Below are 22,306 nucleotides of genomic sequence, written 5' to 3'. Positions count from 1 at the left end.
TATATGTAATATTAATAATATTGTGAATGATATTCAATGATTTTTGAATGGATTCCATGCATAAAAAGCCTTTGCCCTATTGTAGTTGGTAAGCCAACATTTTATGATAAGAAACTTAATCTTTACATAAAACCTTCTCAGTTTACCTGTTACCACTTGGTTCACAGAAAATAAGACTATGAAGCATAGCTTATTATTTTTTCATAAGTATATGACCTCACTCAACCTTGACTCCACATCCATTTCTCTGATTCCTGCCCTAAAATATCACTGCCTATAGAATAACAATGATGTCAGAATTAACTAATGTATATGAAAACACTGATCATTTACCTCATTCACATAAAAATGCAATGTTTTCAATGAGGTTGTAGTCTAGAAGTGCATTATGCACACACAAGAAAGATAAAGCACTTCTCTCTTGCAAGAGCTACCTTTAAGGTTGTGGAAATTCAGTCTATTCAAATCATTATGAAATGTTAAAATGTTAAAAAGTTAAAATGTTAAAATTTGTAAATATAGATGTGAAAATCTGGGGTTTATTTTCCAATATTTATCTATGTCCTTTCTATAAATTGTAATTTCACCATGAAAAAAAAAACAGAAAATAAATTACAATGATTTGATTATGCAAATTTAACTCCACATTAAGTTTGATTAAAATGTGTAAAAGTATTAAGAGATGCTAGAGTATTATTTACTCAATAGTAGGTTTTACTGTTGCATAAAATATTTAATCAAGTGGAATACTGTGATATCTGTCTTTTAATGACACAATGCAATACATGAGTCTTAACATATACAGAAATATTCAGTTATAAAGACATACTGCATACATAAATAGGTAAAAAATAATGCACTGTAAACTGGGCAAGATGGTCCATGCTTGTAATCCAAGCAAATTGGGAAGCTGAGTAGTTTCAGAAGTTTAAATTCAGCCTCAGCAACTTAGTGTGGATTCACGCAACTTGGCAAGACCAGTATCAAAATTTGAAAAAGCGGAGAGAGGACATAAGAATGTGGCACTGTGTTTAAAAATCCCTAAATTTAAACTGCAATACAAAAAAGATTAAAATAATACAATTCAGTGTTAGACATCAAAAAATAGATTCCTTATAATTGTTTTCTCTGGTACTCAAAAGTGAAAATAGTATTATTTGATTTAGAAAAAAAATATGCTTTCAACGGTGAGGTTTCTGCATTATACATGTATGATATTTATGACTGACATTTCTACCAAATAACTTGATAATGCTTAATAAATTTAATCAAAATTTAAAGACAGGTACTTATATTCGATATTTAAATGAATTGTTTCTTTACTGATCCTCATATACATCAAGGTGTAATGTATAGATAATGACTTCACTATACTCTCACATTTGTCAAGGTGTTGATTATAAATGTTTCATTGTTATGTAAGGCATACATTTTGGACAAAATCTGTTCAGTGTTCACTACTGGTATGATTTTTCAGATGTTCAATGAATTTAAAATTTGAATAACTTTGGAAATATTATTTAACTTTTTAGGGTTTCTGGGCACAATGTATTCTTCAAAAATCACTAGTGTTTAAGAAACATGTGGCTATGAAATGTTGTTTTTTTTTCCATTTATATTCTCTCTAACCTGTATGTATCCACTGGTGCTGAGTATTGATGAAAAAATTTTGAAGGCATTGTCACAATGTCGATTTTCACATTTCAAAACTTTCTATCTGCTATGATTATTGTGGTGAGGATTAAATTTTAACCCTTTCTTAGAGGAATGGTTCAATGGTCTCATTTATAAAGCTTCTCTCCAATATATTTTCTCTGATGTCTAGTAATGTATGATATATAATTCAAAACATTTCTACATTCTCTATATTTTTATGTTTTCTTTTCAGAATAAATAGCCTAGTGGTGAAAAAGAATTGATTTTTTATTAAAAGCTTTGATACATTGTTTTCATTCATAGGGGTTCTTTCCTATTAATGAGGTTTAGTTTTTCTTTAAAAGTATTATCACTTTATTTACATTTCATATTCACCAGGGTGTCTACTGCTGTGGTGAATAGTTTTATTTTTTTATTAAAAGTTTTGCCACTTTATTCACATTTTTCGGCTATTCTCCAGCGTGAGTTCTTCTATGATGAATAATGCCTGTTTTATTCTAAAAGCTTTGCCACAATTGTAGGGCTTCTCTCGAGTGTGAATTCTGTGTTGCAAATAAGGTGTGATTTTCGATTGAAAGCTTTGTCACATTCTTTGCATTGGTAGGGCTTCTCTCCAGTGTGAGTTCTCCTGTGGCAAATAAGGTATGATTTTCGACTGAAAGCTTTGTCACATTCTTCACATTTGTAGGGCTTCTCTCCACTGTGAGTTCTGCTGTGGTAAGTAAGTCCTAATTTTCGACTGAAAGCTTTGCCACAATCTTTACATTTGTAGGGCTTCTTTCCACTGTGGGTTCTGCTGTGGCGAATAAGGTCTGTATTTTGACTAAAAGCTTTGCCACATTCTTTACATTTGTAGGGTTTCTCTCCAGTGTGTGTTCTCCTGTGGCAAATAAGGTATGATTTTTGACTGAAAGCTTTGCCACATTCTTTACATTTGTAGGGCTTCTCTCCACTGTGAGTTCTCCTGTGGCAAATAAGGTGTGATTTTTGACTGAAAGCTTTGTCACATTCTTCACATTTGTAGGGCTTCTCTCCACTGTGAGTTCTGCTGTGGTAAGTAAGTCCTAATTTTCGACTGAAAGCTTTGCCACAATCTTTACATTTGTAGGGCTTCTCTCCACTGTGAGTTCTCCTGTGGCAAATAAGGTGTGATTTTCGACTGAAAGCTTTGTCACATTCTTCACATTTGTAGGGCTTCTCTCCACTGTGAGTTCTGCTGTGGTAAGTAAGTCCTACTTTTCTACTGAAAGCTTTGCCACAATCTTTACATTTGTAGGGCTTCTTTCCACTGTGGGTTCTGCTGTGGCGAATAAGGTCTGTTTTTTGACTAAAAGCTTTTCCACATTCTTTACATTTGTAGGGTTTCTCTCCAGTGTGAGTTCTCCTGTGGCAAATAAGGTGTGATTTTTGACTGAAAGCTTTGCCACATTCTTTACATTTGTAGGGCTTCTCTCCAGTGTGAGTTCTCCTGTGGCAAATAAGGTGTGATTTTTGACTGAAAGCTTTGTCACATTCTTCACATTTGTAGGGCTTCTCTCCACTGTGAGTTCTCCTGTGGTAAGTAAGTCCTACTTTTAGACTGAAAGCTTTGCCACAATCTTTACATTTGTAGGGCTTCTCTCCACTGTGAGTTCTGCTGTGGCAAATAAAGTGTGATTTTTGACTGAAAGCTTTGCCACATTCTTCACATTTGTAGGGCTTCTCTCCAGTGTGAGTTCTTCTGTGGCAAATAAGGAGTAATTTTAGACTGAAAGCTTTGCCACATTCTTTACATTTGTAGGGCTTCTCTCCAGTGTGAGTTCCTCTGTGGCAAATAAGGTGTGATTTTTGACTGAAAGCTTTGTCACATTCTTCACATTCGTAGGGCTTCTCTCCACTGTGAGTTCTGCTGTGGTAAGTAAGTCCTACTTTTCTACTGAAAGCTTTGCCACAATCTTTACATTTGTAGGGCTTCTCTCCACTGTGAGTTCTGCTGTGGTGAATAAGGTCTGTTTTTTGACTAAAAGCTTTGCCACATTCTCTACATTTGTAGAGCTTTTCTCCAGTGTGAATTCTTGTTTGGTAAATAATGTTTAATTTTTGACTAAGTAGTTCACCATATTCTTCACATTTGTAGGGCTTCTCTTCAGTGTGAATTCTGCTTTGCTTAATAAAGATTGAAATTTCTTTAAAAACATTCTTCCCATTGGTAAGGCATCTCTCCAGTGTGGTTTCATCTGTGGCAAATAAGACCTTTTTTTTACTAAAATCTTTGCCACATTTTTTATATTTGTAGGACTTTTCTCCAGTATAAATTCTCTGGTGGTGAACAAGACCTGATTTTTTATATGATTTCTGGTTTTCACTCTCACTTGTAGTTTTCCTTATTTTCTTTTGTTGTAAATAGTCAAAATCACAACTTCTGTATTTCTCACTTATCACTTTGTGAAATATATGTTTTATACCCTTATCTGGTGAATATTCTTGGGTGTGCTGAGGAGTCATGGCTGAAATAAACAAAAATAAAAAAATAAACAATACCTACTAGACAGGGATAAATATATTTTGCATACATAACATGAAATTGGGGTAGAATAAATACATCAGGAGTGTAGAAGATTAGTATGTCCAAGTCATCCTAAATCAAAAAATATATCAGTTCAATAAAAAATCACAAACAAAATAACCTTCAGAATATTACTCAAATTTTTGTAGAAATCACAGCATCCAAGAGGAGTATATCATTAAGAAGAGAAATATAATAAAGAGAAGGTAAGTATGTTACTTTTATCATCTACAGCCTTTTGTTCTCTATAAGATAGCATTGTGTATTTAGGAAATATCTACCAGCTACCTTCACTCTCAGTAGAACAAGAGAAATGTAAAATATTCAAACATTTGTTGCTTTTTCAAAGAAAGTATCTAAAAACTGGCTTTGGTCTACCATGACATACAGACATAAAAATAACTAGTATATTTTGAGGGATAATACCACAAATATGAGTGGCTGGTTGGGGCCAGAGCCGGCCCCACCCCCAGTGCCTGCAAAGTAGGAGAACCGGCGACCCACAGGCAGGTCAGGCCCAGCAATCTGCGAAGAGACAGAGCTGACACACGCGCCTGCAGGGAACAGGGTCCTGCGACCCACCAGCGGCCTTCTGTGGGGCAGGCCCGTCCCCTCCCCCAGTGCCTGCAAGGTAGGAGGGACTGTGACCACCAGCAGAGCAGGCCCAGCGGCTGGTTGGGGCCAGAGCCGGCCCCACCCCCAGTGCCTGCAAGGTAGGAGAACCGGCGACCTACGGGCAGGCCAGACCCAGCAATCTGCGGACAGACAGAGCTGACACACGCGCCTGCAAGGAACAGGGTCCTGCGACCCACCAGCGGCCTTCTGTGGGGCAGGCCCGTCCCCTCCCCCAGAGCCTGCAAGGTAGGCGGGACTGTCACCTCTAGCAGATCAGGCTTAGTGGCCTGCTGAGGGGCAGGACAGTCCCCTCCCCCAGTGCCTGCAAGGTAGGCGGGACTGCGACCAGCGGCAGATCAGGCCCAGCGGCTGGTTGCGGGCCGGAGCCGGCCCCACCCCCAGTGCCTGCAAAGTAGGAGAACCGGCGACCCACAGGCAGGTCAGGCCCAGCAATCTGCGAAGAGACAGAGCTGACACACGCGCCTGCAGGGAACAGGGTCCTGCGACCCACCAGCGGCCTTCTGTGGGGCAGGCCCGTCCCCTCCCCCAGAGCCTGCAAGGTAGGCGGGACTGTCACCTCTAGCAGATCAGGCTTAGTGGCCTGCTGAGGGGCAGGACAGTCCCCTCCCCCAGTGCCTGCAAGGTAGGCGGGACTGCGACCAGCGGCAGATCAGGCCCAGCGGCTGGTTGCGGGCCGGAGCCGGCCCCACCCCCAGTGCCTGCAAAGTAGGAGAACCGGCGACCCACAGGCAGGTCAGGCCCAGCAATCTGCGAAGAGACAGAGCTGACACACGCGCCTGCAGGGAACAGGGTCCTGCGACCCACCAGCGGCCTTCTGTGGGGCAGGCCCGTCCCCTCCCCCAGTGCCTGCAAGGTAGGAGGGACTGTGACCACCGGCAGAGCAGGCCCAGTGGCTGGTTGGGGCCAGAGCCGGCCCCACCCCCAGTGCCTGCAAGGTAGGAGAACCGGCGACCAACGGGCAGGCCAGGCCCAGCAATCTGCGGACAGACAGAGCTGACACACGCGCCTGCAAGGAACAGGGTCCTGCGACCCACCAGCGGCCTTCTGTGGGGCAGGCCCGTCCCCTCCCCCAGAGCCTGCAAGGTAGGCGGGACTGTCACCTCTAGCAGATCAGGCTTAGTGGCCTGCTGAGGGGCAGGACAGTCCCCTCCCCCAGTGCCTGCAAGGTAGGCGGGACTGCGACCAGCGGCAGATCAGGCCCAGCGGCTGGTTGCGGGCCGGAGCCGGCCCCACCCCCAGTGCCTGCAAAGTAGGAGAACCGGCGACCCACAGGCAGGTCAGGCCCAGCAACCTACGGAGAGACAGAGGTGCCCCTCGCGCCTGCTGGGTAGGCGGACCTTCGACCGGCCAGCAGAGCAGACCTAGGGCCCGCCAGCGTGGTAGACAGATCGCACCAATTGGTGGAGGATCACAGCCACCATCTGTCCTGCAAGGGAGACTTTTCAACTATACAAGAGCAATATAAATAAATAGAGGGAAAATCTCAAAAACACAACAGCTTCACCAAGCAGAAAGAAACGCCAGCAGTATGAAAAGACAAGGAAAGAAAGGACCACAGGCAATGCAGGTCAACTCAACTCTAGAAGAGGTAATAGCTGCAACAGATGGAATGTCAGACAGAGAGGTCAGGATATACATGCTTCAGATGATCTGGAGTCTCAAGGAAGACATGAGACAGCAAAATCAGACAATGAAAGATCACATTGACAAGGAACTTCATAAACAAATCCAGGAAGTAAAAGATCAATTTCACAGGGAGATAGAGGAAATAAAAAACAAACAAATACAAATCCTAGAAATGCAGGAAGCAATAAATCAACTTAAAAACTCAATTGAGAAAACTACCAGCAGAGTGGATCACTTAGAAGATAGAACATCAGACAATGAAGACAGAGTATTTCAACTTGAAAAGAGCATAGACAGCTCAGCAAGTCTGCTAAGAAACCATGAGCAGAACATCCAAGAAATATGGGATAATATCAAAAGACCAAACTTAAGAGTCATTGGGATACAGGAAGGCACAGAGCTCCAAACCAAAGGAATAGACAACTTATTCAGTGAAATAATACGAGAAAACTTCCCAGACTTGAAGAATGAGACAGAACCCCAAATCCTAGAAGCCTACAGGACGCCGAATGTGCAAAATCATAAGAGATCCACACCTAGACACATTATAATGAAGATGTCCAACATACAGAATAAGGAGAGAATTTTAAAAGCTACAAGAGAAAGGAAGCAGATTACATTTAGGGGTAAACCAATCAGGATAACAGCTGATCTCTCAACACAGACTCTAAAAGCTAGAAGATCCTGGAATAACATATTTCAAACACTAAAAGAAAATGGGTTCCAACCAAGAATCGTGTATCCAGCAAAATTAAGCTTCAGGATGGAAGATGAAATTAAAACATTCCATGATAAACAAAAGTTAAAAGAATTTGCAGCTAGAAAACCATCTCTTCAAAAAATCCTTGGCAAAACACTACAGGAAGAGGAAATGGAAAACAACAATGAAAACCAACAGTGGGAGGTAGGACAGTAAAGGGGGGGAAAAATCAAAGAGAAAAACAAATCAGGTTTAACAGCATTAATAAACAAATATGGCTGGAAAAACAAACCATATCTCAATAATAACCCTAAATGTTAATGGCTTAAACTCACCAATTAAGAGACACAGGCTAGTTGAATGGATCACAAAACAAGATCCAACAATATGCTGCCTTCAGGAGACGCATTTGATAGGAAAGGATATACATAGACTGAAGGTGAAAGGTTGGGAAAAATCATATCACTCATATGGACTGCGGAAACAAGCAGGAGTGTCCATACTCATATCAAATAAAATAGATTTCAAACCAAAGTTAATCAAAAGGGATAAAGAAGGACACTACATACTGCTCAAGGGAACCATACACCAACAAGACATAACAATCATAAATATATATGCCCCAAACAACGGTGCTGCTGCGTTCATCAAGCAAACTCTTCTCAAGTTCAAGAGTCTAATAGACCACCATACAATAATCATGGGAGACTTCAACACACCTCTCTCACCACTGGACAGATCTTCCAAACAAAAGTTGAATAAGGAAACTATAGAACTCAATAACACAATTAACAACCTAGACTTAATTGACATATATAGAATATACCACCCAACATCAAGCAGCTACACTTTTTTCTCAGCAGCACATGGATCCTTCTCAAAAATAGATCATATATTATGTCACAGGGCAACTCTTAGACAATATAAAGGAGCGGAGATAATACCATGCATCTTATCTGATCATAATGGAATGAAACTAAAAATCAACCATAAAAGAAGCAAGGAAAAATCATGCATGACTTGGAGAATGAACAATAGGTTACTGAATGATCAATGGGTTTTAGAAGACATCAAGGAGGAAATTAAAAAATTCTTAGAGTATAATGAAAACACAGACACAACATATCGGAATCTATGGGACACATTGAAAGCAGTTCTAAGAGGAAAATTCATTGCTTGGAGTTCATTCCTTAAAAAAAGAAAAAACCAACAAATAAATGATCTCATACTTCATCTCAAAATTCTAGAAAAAGAAGAGCAAAACAACAGCAAAAGAAGTAGAAGGCAAGAAATAATTAAAATCAGAGCTGAAATTAATGAAATCGAAACAAAAGAAACAATTGAAAAAATTGACAAAACGAAAAGTTGGTTCTTCGAAAAGATAAATAAAATTGACAGACCCTTAGCCATGCTAGTGAAGAGAAGAAGAGAGAGAACTCAAATTACTAGCATAAGGAATGAAAAAGGCAAGATCACGACAGACACTTCAGAAATACAGAAGATAATCAGAAATTATTTTGAATCCTTATACTCCAATAAAATAGAAGATAGTGAAGGCATCGATAAATTTCTTAAGTCATATAATCTGCCCAGATTGAGTCAGGAGGATATAGACAACCTAAACAGACCAATATCAATTGAGGAAATAGAAGAAACCATCAAAAGATTACCATCTAAGAAAAGCCCAGGACCTGATGGGTTTACAGCAGAGTTTTACAAAACCTTTAAAGAGGAACTAATACCAATACTTTTCAAGCTATTCCAGGAAATAGAAAAAGAGGGAGAACTTCCAAATTCATTCTACGAGGCCAACATCACCCTGATTCCGAAACCAGACAAAGACACTTCAAAGAAAGAAAACTACAGACCAATATCTCTAATGAACCTAGATGCAAAAATCCTCAATAAAATTCTGGCAAATCGGATACAAAAACATATCAAAAAAATTGTGCACCATGATCAAGTAGGATTCATCCCTGGTATGCAAGGGTGGTTCAATATACGGAAATCAATAAATGTTATTCACCACATCAATAGACTTAAAAATAAGAACCATATGATCATCTCGATAGATGCAGAAAAAGCATTCGACAAAGTACAGCATCCGTTTATGTTCAAAACTCTCGAAAAACTAGGGATAACAGGAACATACCTCAACATTGTAAAAGCAATTTATGCTAAGCCTCAGGCTAGCATCATTCTGAATGGAGAAAAATTGAAGGCATTCCCTCTAAAATCTGGAACAAGACAGGGATGCCCTCTCTCACCACTCCTGTTCAACATAGTTCTCGAAACACTGGCCAGAGCAATTAGACAGACGAAAGAAATTAAAGGCATAAAAATAGGAAAAGAAGAACTTAAGTTATCACTATTTGCAGATGACATGATTGTATACCTAGCAGACCCAATATGGTCTACAAAGAAACTGTTAGAGCTAATAAATGAATTCAGCAAAGTGGCAGGTTATAAAATCAACACGCATAAATCAAAGGCATTCCTGTATATCAGCGACAAATCCTCTGAAATGGACACGAGGACAACCACCCCGTTCACAATATCCTCAAAAAGAATAAAATACTTGGGAATCAACCTAACAAAAGAGGTGAAAGACTTATACAATGAAAACTACAGAACCCTAAAGAGAGAAATTGAAGAAGACCTTAGAAGATGGAAAAATATACCCTGTTCATGGATAGGCAGAACTAACATCATCAAAATGGCGATATTACCAAAAGTTCTCTATAGGTTTAATGCAATGCCAATCAAAATCCCAACGGCATTTCTTATAGAAATGGAGAAAGCAATCATGAAATTCATATGGAAGAATAAAAGACCCAGAATTGCAAAAACAATACTAAGCAGGAAAGGTGAATCAGGTGGTATAACGATTCCAGATTTCAAACTATACTACAGAGCAATAGTAACAAAAACAGCATGGTACTGGTACCAAAACAGGCGGGTGGACCAATGGTACAGAATAGAGGACACAGAAACCAACCCACAAAACTACAACTTTCTTATATTTGATAAAGGGGCTAAAAGCATGCAATGGAGGAAGGATAGCATCTTCAACAAATGGTGCTGGGAAAATTGGAAATCCATATGCAACAAAATGAAATTGAATCCCTTTCTCTCGCCATGCACAAAAGTTAACTCAAAATGGATCAAGGAGCTTGATATCAAATCAGAGACACGGCATCTGATAGAAGAGAAAGTTGGCTACGACCTACATGCTGTGGGGTCGGGCTCCAAATTCCTCAATAGGACACCCATAGCACAAGAGTTAACATCTAGAATCAACAAATGGGACTTACTCAAACTAAAAAGTTTTTTCTCAGCAAAAGAAACAATAAGAGAGGTAAATAGGGAGCCTACATCATGGGAACAAATCTTTACTCCTCACACTTCAGATAGAGCCCTAATATCCAGAGTATATAAAGAACTCAGAAAATTAGACAATAAGATAACAAATAATCCCATCAACAAATGGGCCAAGGACTTGAACAGACACTTCTCAGAGGAGGACATACAATCAATCAACAAGTACATGAAAAAATGCTCACCATCTCTAGCAGTCAGAGAAATGCAAATCAAAACCACCCTAAGATACCATCTCACTCCAGTAAGATTGGCAGCCATCACGAAGTCAAACAACAATAAGTGCTGGCGAGGATGTGGGGAAAAGGGTACACTTGTACATTGTTGGTGGGACTGCAAATTGGTGCAGCCAATTTGGAAAGCAGTATGGAGATTTCTTGGAAAGCTGGGAATGGAACCACCATTTGACCCAGCTATCCCCCTTCTGGGTCTATTCCCTAAAGACCTAAAAAGAGCATGCTACAGGGACACTGCTACATCGATGTTCATAGCAGCACAATTCACAATAGGAAGACTGTGGAACCAACCTAGATGCCCTTCAATAGACGAATGGATAAAAAAAATGTGGCATTTATACACAATGGAGTATTACTCTGCATTAAGAAATGACAAAATCATAGAATTTGGAGGGAAATGGATGGCATTAGAGCAGATTATGCTAAGCGAAGCTAGCCAAGCCCTAAAAAACAAATGCCAAATGTCTTCTTTGATATAAGGAGAGTAATTAAGAACAGACTAGGGAAGAAGAGCACAAGAAGAAGACCATCATTAAACAGGGTTGAGAGGTGGGAGGGAAAGGGAGAGAGAAGGGAAATAGCATGGAAATGGAACGAGACCCTCAGGTTTATACAAAATTACATACAAGAGGAAGTGAGGGGAAAGGGAAAAATAATACAAGGGGGAGGAATGAATTGCAGTAGTGGGGGTAGAGAGAGAAGAGGGGAGGGGAGGGGAGGGGAGGGGGGATAGTAGAGGAAAGGAAAGGCAGCAGAATACAACAGACACTAGGATGGCAATATGTAAAGCAATGGAAGTGAAACTGATGTGAATCTGCAATCTGTATAAGGGGCAATATGGGAGTGCATAACCCACTTGAATCAAAATGTGAAATATGATATATCAAGAAATATGTAATGGAGGGGTAAGACAAGATAATACAAATGGAAGAAATGATTTACAGTAGAAGGGGTAGAGAGAAAAGGGGAGGGGAGGGGAGGGGAGGGGGGATAGTAGAAAATAGGACTGACAGCAGAATACATCAGACACTAGAAAGGCAATATGTGAATCAATGGAAGGGTAACTGATGTGATACAGCAATCTGTATACGGGGTAAAGTTGGGAGTTCATAACCCGCTTGAATCAAACTGTGAAATATGATGTATTAAGAACTGTGTAAGGTTTTGAACGACCAACAATAAAAAAAAAAATAAATAAAAAAAATAAAACATATCTATGCAAAAAAAAAAAAAATAGTGTGCTCTAAATGGTTCTGGGAGTGTTTATACTGGCTCTGACTCTCCTGGGTAATGTTTCTGTGAGTGATATGATCAGATAACAAGTGGCACTATTTCTCAAGTATTGATATTGTGATATCTCCTGTAGTTTTATTGCCTGGAGTAGCTGATTTTCTCTTAAGTGGATCTGTAGTTCTTTGTATCTATTTTTAATATTTTTTAAAGTGGTTTATAAACTTGTGCACCTTTTCTAAGTGAAAAAAAAAATACCACAAATATTCTACAAGGGTAAAGAGGCTATGGATTCTTACAAAGAAAAAATGAAAAAAAAATTTACTAAGAAGTATGCACATATATGTCTATAAAATTTTCCATTAAAACATTTTAAAAGACTATAAAAACCTTGCATAGCATATGGCCATAATAATTGGATGAAGTCAACCCATAACAATCAAGTATAATAAATTGATTTTTATATTTTTAAATTCATGAGATATGATGATTTCTTTCATTGACAAATACACCTTTGTTTATTTCCTAAATATATCATGGTACTTTATACTATATATACATACAAGGTAAAATGACTAAATATAATGAATTAACACAAAAATAATGAATTAACACAATTATTATTTTAGATAATTATCAGTTTTGTTCTTACAAGGTATTATATTTTTTCTATTAGTATTTATGAAGAATATAATACACTCACCATATGGTAAAACAAAACTCTTGACTCTCTTATGCTCAATAAAATAAAAATATGTAACTTTGAGTATAATATCAACCCTAAACAAAACACAGTACCTGGTGAGCAAAATTTTACCCACTAAATTACTGACTTCCACATGTGAATCAAATGTACCTGCAACTTAATCTCTGCATGCCACATTTCTTTAATGCAAAGTCCTGCATATATTTCTTATAACACTTTAAGAGACAAAATATTTTATAATTAAATAATAATAGTATATAAGTACAATATTTTTACACATTTGGTCATTGATAGGCACATACATTGAGCCTATAATTTTAATACTGAGAACAAAGTCTGCACTAAACACAAAAGATGAGGTATCTCTTCAGTTTTCTGATTTAATTATTCATGGATACATATTTAGCACTGGCATTTCTCAATCTTTAGGTTATCTAACTTTTAATTTTTCATGTGTGGTGCTTGAGATTAACCCCCAAATTCTATATCACTGAACTACAACACAAGTCTTTTTAAAATTTTTTGACTCATGCTGTTTCTAAATTTCTATGACTTCCCTCAACATGAAGTACTTTTGCATGGCCTCCCAATTAGCAAATATTACAAGGATGCAGCACTGCTCTTGCCTATTTTTATTTATTTAAATGTTATTTTATACTTTTTTACAAAAATGAACTATATAATCTACTGTTGGCTCCTTTAATGAACAAATAAAAATAATACAGCAAATATAAACAAAGAGAAGCATGGCTTAATCCAAGTGACAAGAAAGAAAAAAAAATTAAAAACTGAAAATTAGGATACTGGCAGTTATTAATTACAAAAAGAACATTAAATAACCATTTAAAGAAAGTTTTGAGAGTGAAATTGAGACAAAAAATATAAATATAAATAAGCATAAATTGTGTATTTGAATAATTCTTTTAAAAAATGAGAGGGGCATCTCTAGTGTGCAAACCTGAAATTCTACCAATATGGGAGAGGCTTATCAAGCAACACCAAGTTTAAGACAAGTCTAAGCAACTTGTGAAATACTGTAAAAATTAAAAACCTATAGAATATACAAAGATAAGTGGAATACACACACACACACACACACACACACACACACACACACTACACTTGAGGGGATATAAAACATATATATATATATATATATATATGTAAAAAATCCACTCATGTCACAATAAAAAGCAATGATCTAGAAATTAAATCATTAATCAAAATAGAAAAATAAGAAATATAGAAAATAGCTTACAAAGCAGAAGTATAATGAGTTATAAACTTCAAAATACTTACGATTATTAATGCATTATTAAAAAACACAATAAAAAAGAAAAAAATACTAACAAAATTGAATCTAAAAAAAGAAACTTCCAAGTCAATACCAGCATTGAGCATGAAAAGAAACCAAGCATGATCTGCTCCTAGAGGGCCTATTTGTTTAAAGATGGATAATACCTCTGCATTTACATCTCATCCTTTTGCACAATGTTTAATGAATGAGATTTAGTTTTAAATTATGAAATTTCTCATAATCATTTTGGGCAAGCTTTTGTTGAGTGAGTAAATTATATCCTGATCCTTGCCTTTTAAAACAGAAACAAACCAAGATCTAGCCTCTCTCATATTAATATGCATTAAATAATGTTTTATTTACACTTAATGTGCTCAATATACAACATAAAATTAATATTCAAAATTGGTCATCTGCATTGAATAGGCATTTTATTCTCAAACAGCCATTATCTATCTATCTGTCTATCTATCTATCTATATCTATCTATCTATATCTATCTATCTATGAAAATATATATAAGATTCCACCTTATTACCATGGCAAGGTACTATGCCTTTGATCACATGGGGAAAAGTATAGACTGTTAAACTTATGCCAAAATGTTCTTTTTGATGCATGAAATATAGCAATTATAAATGTATATCAGGGACTTGACAAGCTGATTTGTAAGATTCATTTAACCCTAGAAAAGAAGAGTCCCTCCAAACAAGAGAATAATCATTCTCCTTAAAAGAGGAGAAACATTAATAGAGGAACCCAAGATACTATAATTCCAGATTCTTGGGGGGATATAAAACCATTAATAACCTCAGATCAAAAGGAGTTGGCTCAAATAGGTTAGAATGCACTATGGATAACTTAGTTACTGCTTTGGTTGCTAAACTCATACAAAACTCTGTTAATGCTTTGCTCTGTTTTTGTACACCACTTGTGGGAAACTCAGTACTGTCAGATCCTGGACTTCTACAACCCATTACAATATCTTGACTCACTTGGATGAAATCGTTATATACCTGAAAAAATGTCTCATGGTATTCATTGTTGTGTTAGCAGAATAACTGTGTCCTTACCATCCACATAGTATTTAATAGGTCACAATCCTGCACAATATATTCATAAAAGGTCTATTCCTCTTGATAAAAACTGTGACAATTCAGTGAACATTCTCTCCAAGGCAGAATTTGATGCTCTGACATTTTCCTTAGTGGGTTTCCCTGATTAGCTCTATGGGCTTACAAAACTACAATGAAACTCACCTATGCTATCATAAAAAGTATTAGTCATGCCTCCATGGCTGTTAATATGCTTAATAAAGAACAAAAACAACATTGTCAAGCCATACTTAAAATTCATGATTGCAATTGATTGTGTGGTATTGTTATATCATAATGGATGTCAGAAGTTTAATAACATGTGTTCCTTCAATTTAAGTGATAATAGTAATTTTATTTCGAAAGAGTTAGATTACCTTAAAGATATCATTAATAAGGTACAACAAGATGATTGATGATTGACTTGTTGGATTGGCTAACCTCATGTTTACTCAATTTCATCTGCGTCAAAAAATATTCATAGTTGGATGTTTACTGATGTTGGGACTTGTTGTTTTCTATGGCTGCCCTATTTTTTGCCCCCACCAGCATTAAGAAGATAAGTAATATTATTTATTCAAAAGGCCTTAAAAAAGGAGGGGAGGGGGGCTTTAAGTATTCTGACCTTGGAAATAGAAAGTGTGCAGGTGATGGAAACTGGCACCCTGAGTCCCCCAATAGTAAGTCCCAGCAGTTTCTCTCTGAAGCTATTAAGACAACTTTACAGGTGCACTATCTAGTTTCTGTGGTAATGTCCTTTGGGAGAAGAGACTCTTTGTTTGTATTAACTGTACGCTATCTTGGTTAGCTAACACTTGGGGTTAAAATAATACTAGGTTAGAATGTAGTCATTGCAACAGAAGCTATGTAATTTGGGGGCATACTATGTACAGCCAAGAAGAGGAGTGGCCAGTTTTTTTTTTTCCTTTTCACTGAGATTGATACTCTCTATTCTTTTTGCTTCTTTAAAGGTTTCCTCACAAGAAGAGTTGTAACACATCATGCTGGCCCTCACAATAAAATGTAAGTATTGATAGTTAATCTGAATAAACTGGGACATCACTAAAGAAGAAAATGGAGGATCACAAAGAATTTGAAAATGTGATAAATGTAGGGCAGTATGTGTTCAATGATTAAAATCAAAAGAAATATACCTAAGCTTCTAAAATGTTTTCATTTCTGCTAAATAACTACTCTACCAACATTTTTTAGATTGGTTTTCTCCATTTGAAGGTATCGCTGTGTCCCCTGCTCTGTGTAGGCTACAAGAGTTTACATCACTAAAGTATGCTAGGAACTACTTATCTAAAGTGGAGAATGTATAACATACCAAGAAAGAGAGAGATTAAAGAGTAACAATATATATTAAAGAGTAAATTATCTGTACTAAAAATGCCCTTTATCTTTGAAACACAAAACTGAAACTCATTCTTATTGAGAAGTTCCCAGAAGATACAACAGAAGTACACTAAATAATAACTATTAATTAAAAATTTTAAATGAAAATTAAACTTACCAAGGAAGGCAAAGTTTCTATAGTTCTCTAACATCACATCTTTATATAAGTTTTTCTGAGCAGGCTGAAGGCATTCCCACTCCTCTTCAGTAAAATCAATGGCTATATCCCTGAATGATAAAAATAACTGTAAAAAGAATAGATAAATAAATAACACATTGACCACATGAACATTTGCACAGTCCGTAAGGTAAATGAAGTTAAAATGAAAGTTAGTAGACTATCATGTAGGTGGTGTTCTGGAACAAAATGATACTATTTTCTACTTCTGCAGAAAAAGTGATTTAAGTTCCAAAAAGTATATATATTCCACATTTGTAAAACACAACATAAAACTCAGGCATTACCACAAAAATATATAATTTTTGATATTTTATATCATGATCTAAATTATGTATATTGTTCAGATGAGAAAAGTATTGTAATTAAAAAAGGTAATCCTCAAATTTTAATTGTACAACCACTAATCAGAGATTTACTAAAGTGTAGAATCTTATTTTTTATTTCTCTGATTGAGCTGGCATTTCTGAAAATGTAGTGATATCTCTAGTAATCCCAATACCAATGGTATAAGAGAAATTTTGAAATATAACAAGGTAGACAGACCACTTAATGGAAATATTTAACAGTGAATTTAAGTTCAAACATTCTATGGTATTTATGAATGTTATTAATATAAAAAATAACAAAAACAATCCTGTTTGCATATTCCATTTTATAATTTTAACAATTTTTAACATACAAAATAATATATGCTTTTATATATATATAAAATTTGATGCATATATTGTATGATGTTTATAATAGAATATACATATAGCTTTTCAAAATATATAATTTGTTTTTTTTTCTTTTTTTTTGGTTCTTTCTAGTTCTACCTGAGAGTAGAATCAATTTTTATGGTATTATGTAAGCATGGGATATATCTTATCCTAATTAGAATCTTGTTCTTGTTGGTGACTCTGATGGTAGGATTTCTATATATCTTTAATATTTCTATCTTTTTCCCTTTTATTTATTTATTTATTTATTTTTACCACTGTGCAATCTACAGTTCTTGTTTTCTTACCCTTCCCCACTTTATGAACTTTAGATTTTACATATCAGCAAAAAAATTAAACATTCAGTTTTAAAGAAATGGTTTGTTTTACTAAGCATAACACCTCCAGATCCATTCATTTACTGGCCAATGTCATAAAGTTATTCTTCTTTATGGCTGATTAATAGTTTATTGTGTACATAAGCAACAATTTTTTATCTTGTCATCATTGAATGGACCCATTTCTCATTGAATGTTTGCTTTTGTAGCTTAGCTATTGTGAATTATGCTGCTGTAAACATTAATGTGGCTGAGTCAATGTAGCATTCTGATTTTATGTCCTTCGGGTTTATACAGTACAGTAAAAAACCTGTGTTAAATTGTCTTTCAATTTCTTTAAACAATATCCATACAGGTTATTATGTTTCACTTAGACCTCTATGCAGCTGCAAAAATTAAAATTCAACTAAACTTGAGGTTGAAAATAAAACATACAGAAAATAATTAGTAAGCCATAAAATGACTAAGAATTTATTATCAAATCTTTGATCCCAAAAAAAAGTAAATTTTATAAACTAAAAGTAAAGAAAATCTTAAGCAAAAGAGCAAAATTAGAAGCTATTAAAGATAAACATAACACAGAGACAGTTACCAATATCCATGTTGGTGCTTTTAAAAAGCAAATGAGCAAGGTCTAGTGATGGAAAACTATAGTTCCAGTGACTGAGGAGGATGAGGAAAAAGGATCATAAATTTGAAGACAATATTATATATAATATTGTCTTATCTATATTGTATTGAGTAACTTAGTGAGGCACTTAGCAACTCAGCAAGACTGATAAAATAAAATACAGAAAGGACTGAGGATGTGGCTTCATGGATAAGCACCCCTGGGTTCAATTTACAGTATAAATTTTAAAAAAGCAGATACAATTAAAGAAGCAGTAGCAAATTTGAAAATTCAACAAATAATAATTATTTTAATTATATAGTATATAATTTCAAATATATGCATATATAATGATTTCTCATTTGATGGAAATACACTCTGATGAAAATTTTATCCTAAGAATATTCTGCAATTTTTTATTTCTCTGAGTATAATGACAAGAATCTAGATATCTGGATAAGATATTTGCTATTTCCACTGTTGTACATAAAGTCTACTGCTGATGAAAATATCATGATGCCACATGATTGATGCTATGAAGTTAAATCAATCAGGGTAAACCTCATAATAAAATAAATGGCAGAACTACAGAAAACAACAACAAAAACAAAACTTTTAATAAGCCTCTTGTTATTTAGGCAGTGATATATAATGAAGATTAGAGTGCAGGGAAGAGGAAAAATGGCATTCATTCCAAAGAAAGATGCTAGGATATTGGGAAAACAGTGTGACAATAAAATGCAATTTTATCCCTTTATTCATAAAACATAACAACATATAGACACATTAAATGCTGAATGTAAGTTATTAATAAATAATACTGAAATATATAAAAAGTTCAAAGCTTAAAAATTTACATACAAAAGATAGGGTACATACTACATTTACAATAACTTCAAAAAAATAAGATACTTGGGAATCAACCTAATGAAAGAGGAAAAAGATCTATACAAGAAAAACTACAGAACCTAAAGAAAAATTAAAAAAAAAACAGAAAAGACCTTAGAAGATGGAATGATCTACCTTGCTCATTAATAGGCAGAATTAATATTATCAAAATGACCATGCTATCAAAAGCACTATACAGATTTACTGCAATTCTAATCAAAATCCCAATGGCATTCCCCATAGAATTAGAAAAGCAACCATGAAATTTATCTGGAAAAATAAGAGACCCTGAACACCTAAAGCAATCCTTAGCAGGAAGAGTGAATCAGGTGGCATCACTATACAAGACCTTAAACTATACTACAGAGCAATGGTAACAAAAACAGCATGGCATTGGCAACAAAACAGACTGATATACAAATTGTACAGAATAGAAGACACAGAGACTAATGCACAAAATTACAATTATTATATATTAGACAAAGGTGCCAAAAACATGCACTGGAGAAAATATAGTCTCTTCAACAAACCCTACCTCTCACTATGCACAAAACTCAACTCAAAGTGTATCAAGAACCTAGGAATTAAACCAGAAACTCTGCATCTAATAGAATAAAATGCAGGCTCTAATCTTCATTGTGTAGGATTAGGCCCCAATTTCCTTTACAAGACACCTATAGCACAAGAATTAAAACAAATAATCAATAAATGGGATGAAATCAAACTAAATGTTTATTCTCAGCAAAAGAAACAATCTGTGAGGTGAAGAGAGAGCCTACATCCTAGGAGGAATTTTTTACCCCTCACACTTCAGATAGAGTACTAATCTCTATGGTACATAAAGAACGCAAAAATCTAAGCCAATAATAATAATAACATAATAATAACAAAAACAACAACAACAATAACCCAGTCAACAAATGGGCCAAGGATCTGAACAGACAATACTTAGAAGAGAATATACATTCAATCAACATTTTTTCTATATATCTGATAGGTTATGCTGCTCCCTTTTCAGGACCAAGCATAGTTCTTGTTCAGTTTTTAAGGAAGAAATACATGAACCAGAAGTATTCTCAACTCTCCTTTATGAATTATCAAATACAATTTTCTATGTCATTTTCTAAACATAGGTGGACATGGGAAATAGATACTTGGAGCAGAAAACCTTTTTTATTAGAAACACAGTGTAAAAGAAAGACAAAAAAAAAACATAATTATTTGCACCACTTTGAAGCACAAAAGAAATGGGCCCTGGAATTCAGAAAAGAAAGATTCATACTTATATACTCAGGAATGTGGATGACATGGATGCCTAAAGTGAAAAGGTTATTACAAGCTTTTGAAATACATTTTATGTGAGTGCCAGATAATTGTTAACTAAATAGTATCTGCACAGTGTCTTCCAGGGGCTTTATCAGCTGTGCACTACAGAACATACAGGTATTCATAGCCTCCATGAAGAGCATTATTTATCTGTGTCCTCTAAAATTATTCCCACAGTACAGATAAAAAAAACATGGGTATTTGTATACTAAATGGCAATTCAGCAGCCCACATCAGACTACCCAGAGACAGAACCGTATGAAATTTCTTCAAAGACCATCAATGTATTGTTAGCTCCTGACACAGGGATGTCAGTCTGGGGAAATATTATTTCCTTTCCATTTGGAAGAGAGTGCATTGAGAATACATTTCAGGGGCAACACAAGTACTTTTTTTTTTTTTTCATGTTAAGAAACTATTCAGAAACAGAGCTCCCAAGACAGATTTCTTAGAAGGGTAAATGCCCGGAGATTACAAAATGAAAAAAAAAAAAAAATCAGTGGCCCTGAGAGACTCAGTAAGGGAATAAATATAAAAGGCTTATTAGAAACTGAAAAGCAAAAAAGTAACTATTTCTAAAAATAAATATGCTTATTAGTTGCTATCTCCTCAGCATGTCATTAAGTAAACAACAAATTATGTATAAATATTTCTAGGATTGACCAAATTTTATTCCATATGATTTTATATTAAACACCAAAATCCAGATAATAGAATTCATGATTCACTGCCAAAAATATTTAAGAAAAAAATCCCTTAAGGAGTGGATGTTTAGTAAATATGTCATTTAACAATTTAATTACCATATGATTTTGAGGAAATTTACTCATTTTCCTGCAGCCATAGTGTTGAGATATTTCTTATTTATTTTTTCTGTAGTAACTTCCAAATATAAACCCTAGAATCCACCTTAAATAACCTACACTTACAATCACACAAGAAACCTATAATAAATGATGAGGATAAAAAAGGCAATTTTAAAAAATAATTTAAACCTTTTTCTTTTTGTTGAAATCAAACTCAAGCTGCATTTTTGGATCCATTTTCTCTTTTAAGCTAAAAATCATAAAAAATATAAAGTCCAAAAATTTGAACTGCAAATTTATACATGAGTTATGTCTATTAGATTTAAAAATTCAAAATTTTTAGAAATTAACAAATGCAAAATAAAAACCCATTTTGGGAAAAAATAATAATATTGATGAACATATAGAACAAATGAATAATTATTAACTAAAAGGGAGTTTAAATTAGTATCTATTTGTGGAAAATATTTTGCTATTGAATATACATGATACTCCCCATCATAGAGACTTAGTGAAATTAGAGCATATGTGACCATGATAACATATAAGTACGCAATGGTACTCATCCAAACACTTTAATTCCAAGGGCATGGCTCAATACAACACACATCTTGGAAGAGAAAAATAATAATCTGTAGGAAAAATGGTCACTAGGCCGGTCACATTTCATAACATATCCAGTTTAAAAAAGAGCATAAAACACTATGTATAAATTTTACATAGGTGAATTATAAAAGTGATATTTTACATGTGTAAATTTTTAGAAATAAAATATGTAGAACTTATAAGAAAATAAAAATTATGAGAAGCACATTAAAGACTGAATTATACATCCCATGTATAGATGATAAAACTCATCATTATAAAGGTGATAAATTTCCCCCAAATTAATTCCCAATACATCTCACCAAAATTGCTATGTACAAATATAAATATATCACAGTAAAGTCCACTTTT

The 22,306-nt window shown here is 35.3% G+C and overlaps 1 protein-coding gene across 1 annotated transcript in view; it reads right to left on the bottom strand.

The window, feature by feature from the left end:
* Positions 1-1,905: 1,905 nt before the first annotated feature.
* The window catches only part of LOC144364965 (uncharacterized), a 33,511-nt gene continuing 13,110 nt past the window's right edge, over positions 1,906-22,306 (bottom strand). The window contains 3 exon segments of the mRNA XM_078015371.1: positions 1,906-2,211; positions 2,214-4,142; positions 16,621-16,747. Coding sequence (XP_077871497.1) covers positions 2,093-2,211; positions 2,214-4,142; positions 16,621-16,747 — 2,175 coding nt within the window. The 3' untranslated portion in view covers positions 1,906-2,092.

This window comes from Ictidomys tridecemlineatus, chromosome 1 (assembly GCF_052094955.1).
Source record: "Ictidomys tridecemlineatus isolate mIctTri1 chromosome 1, mIctTri1.hap1, whole genome shotgun sequence".
In the NCBI taxonomy this organism is placed as follows: domain Eukaryota; kingdom Metazoa; phylum Chordata; class Mammalia; order Rodentia; family Sciuridae; genus Ictidomys; species Ictidomys tridecemlineatus.
This window is presented reverse-complemented; position numbering and strand designations above follow the sequence as displayed.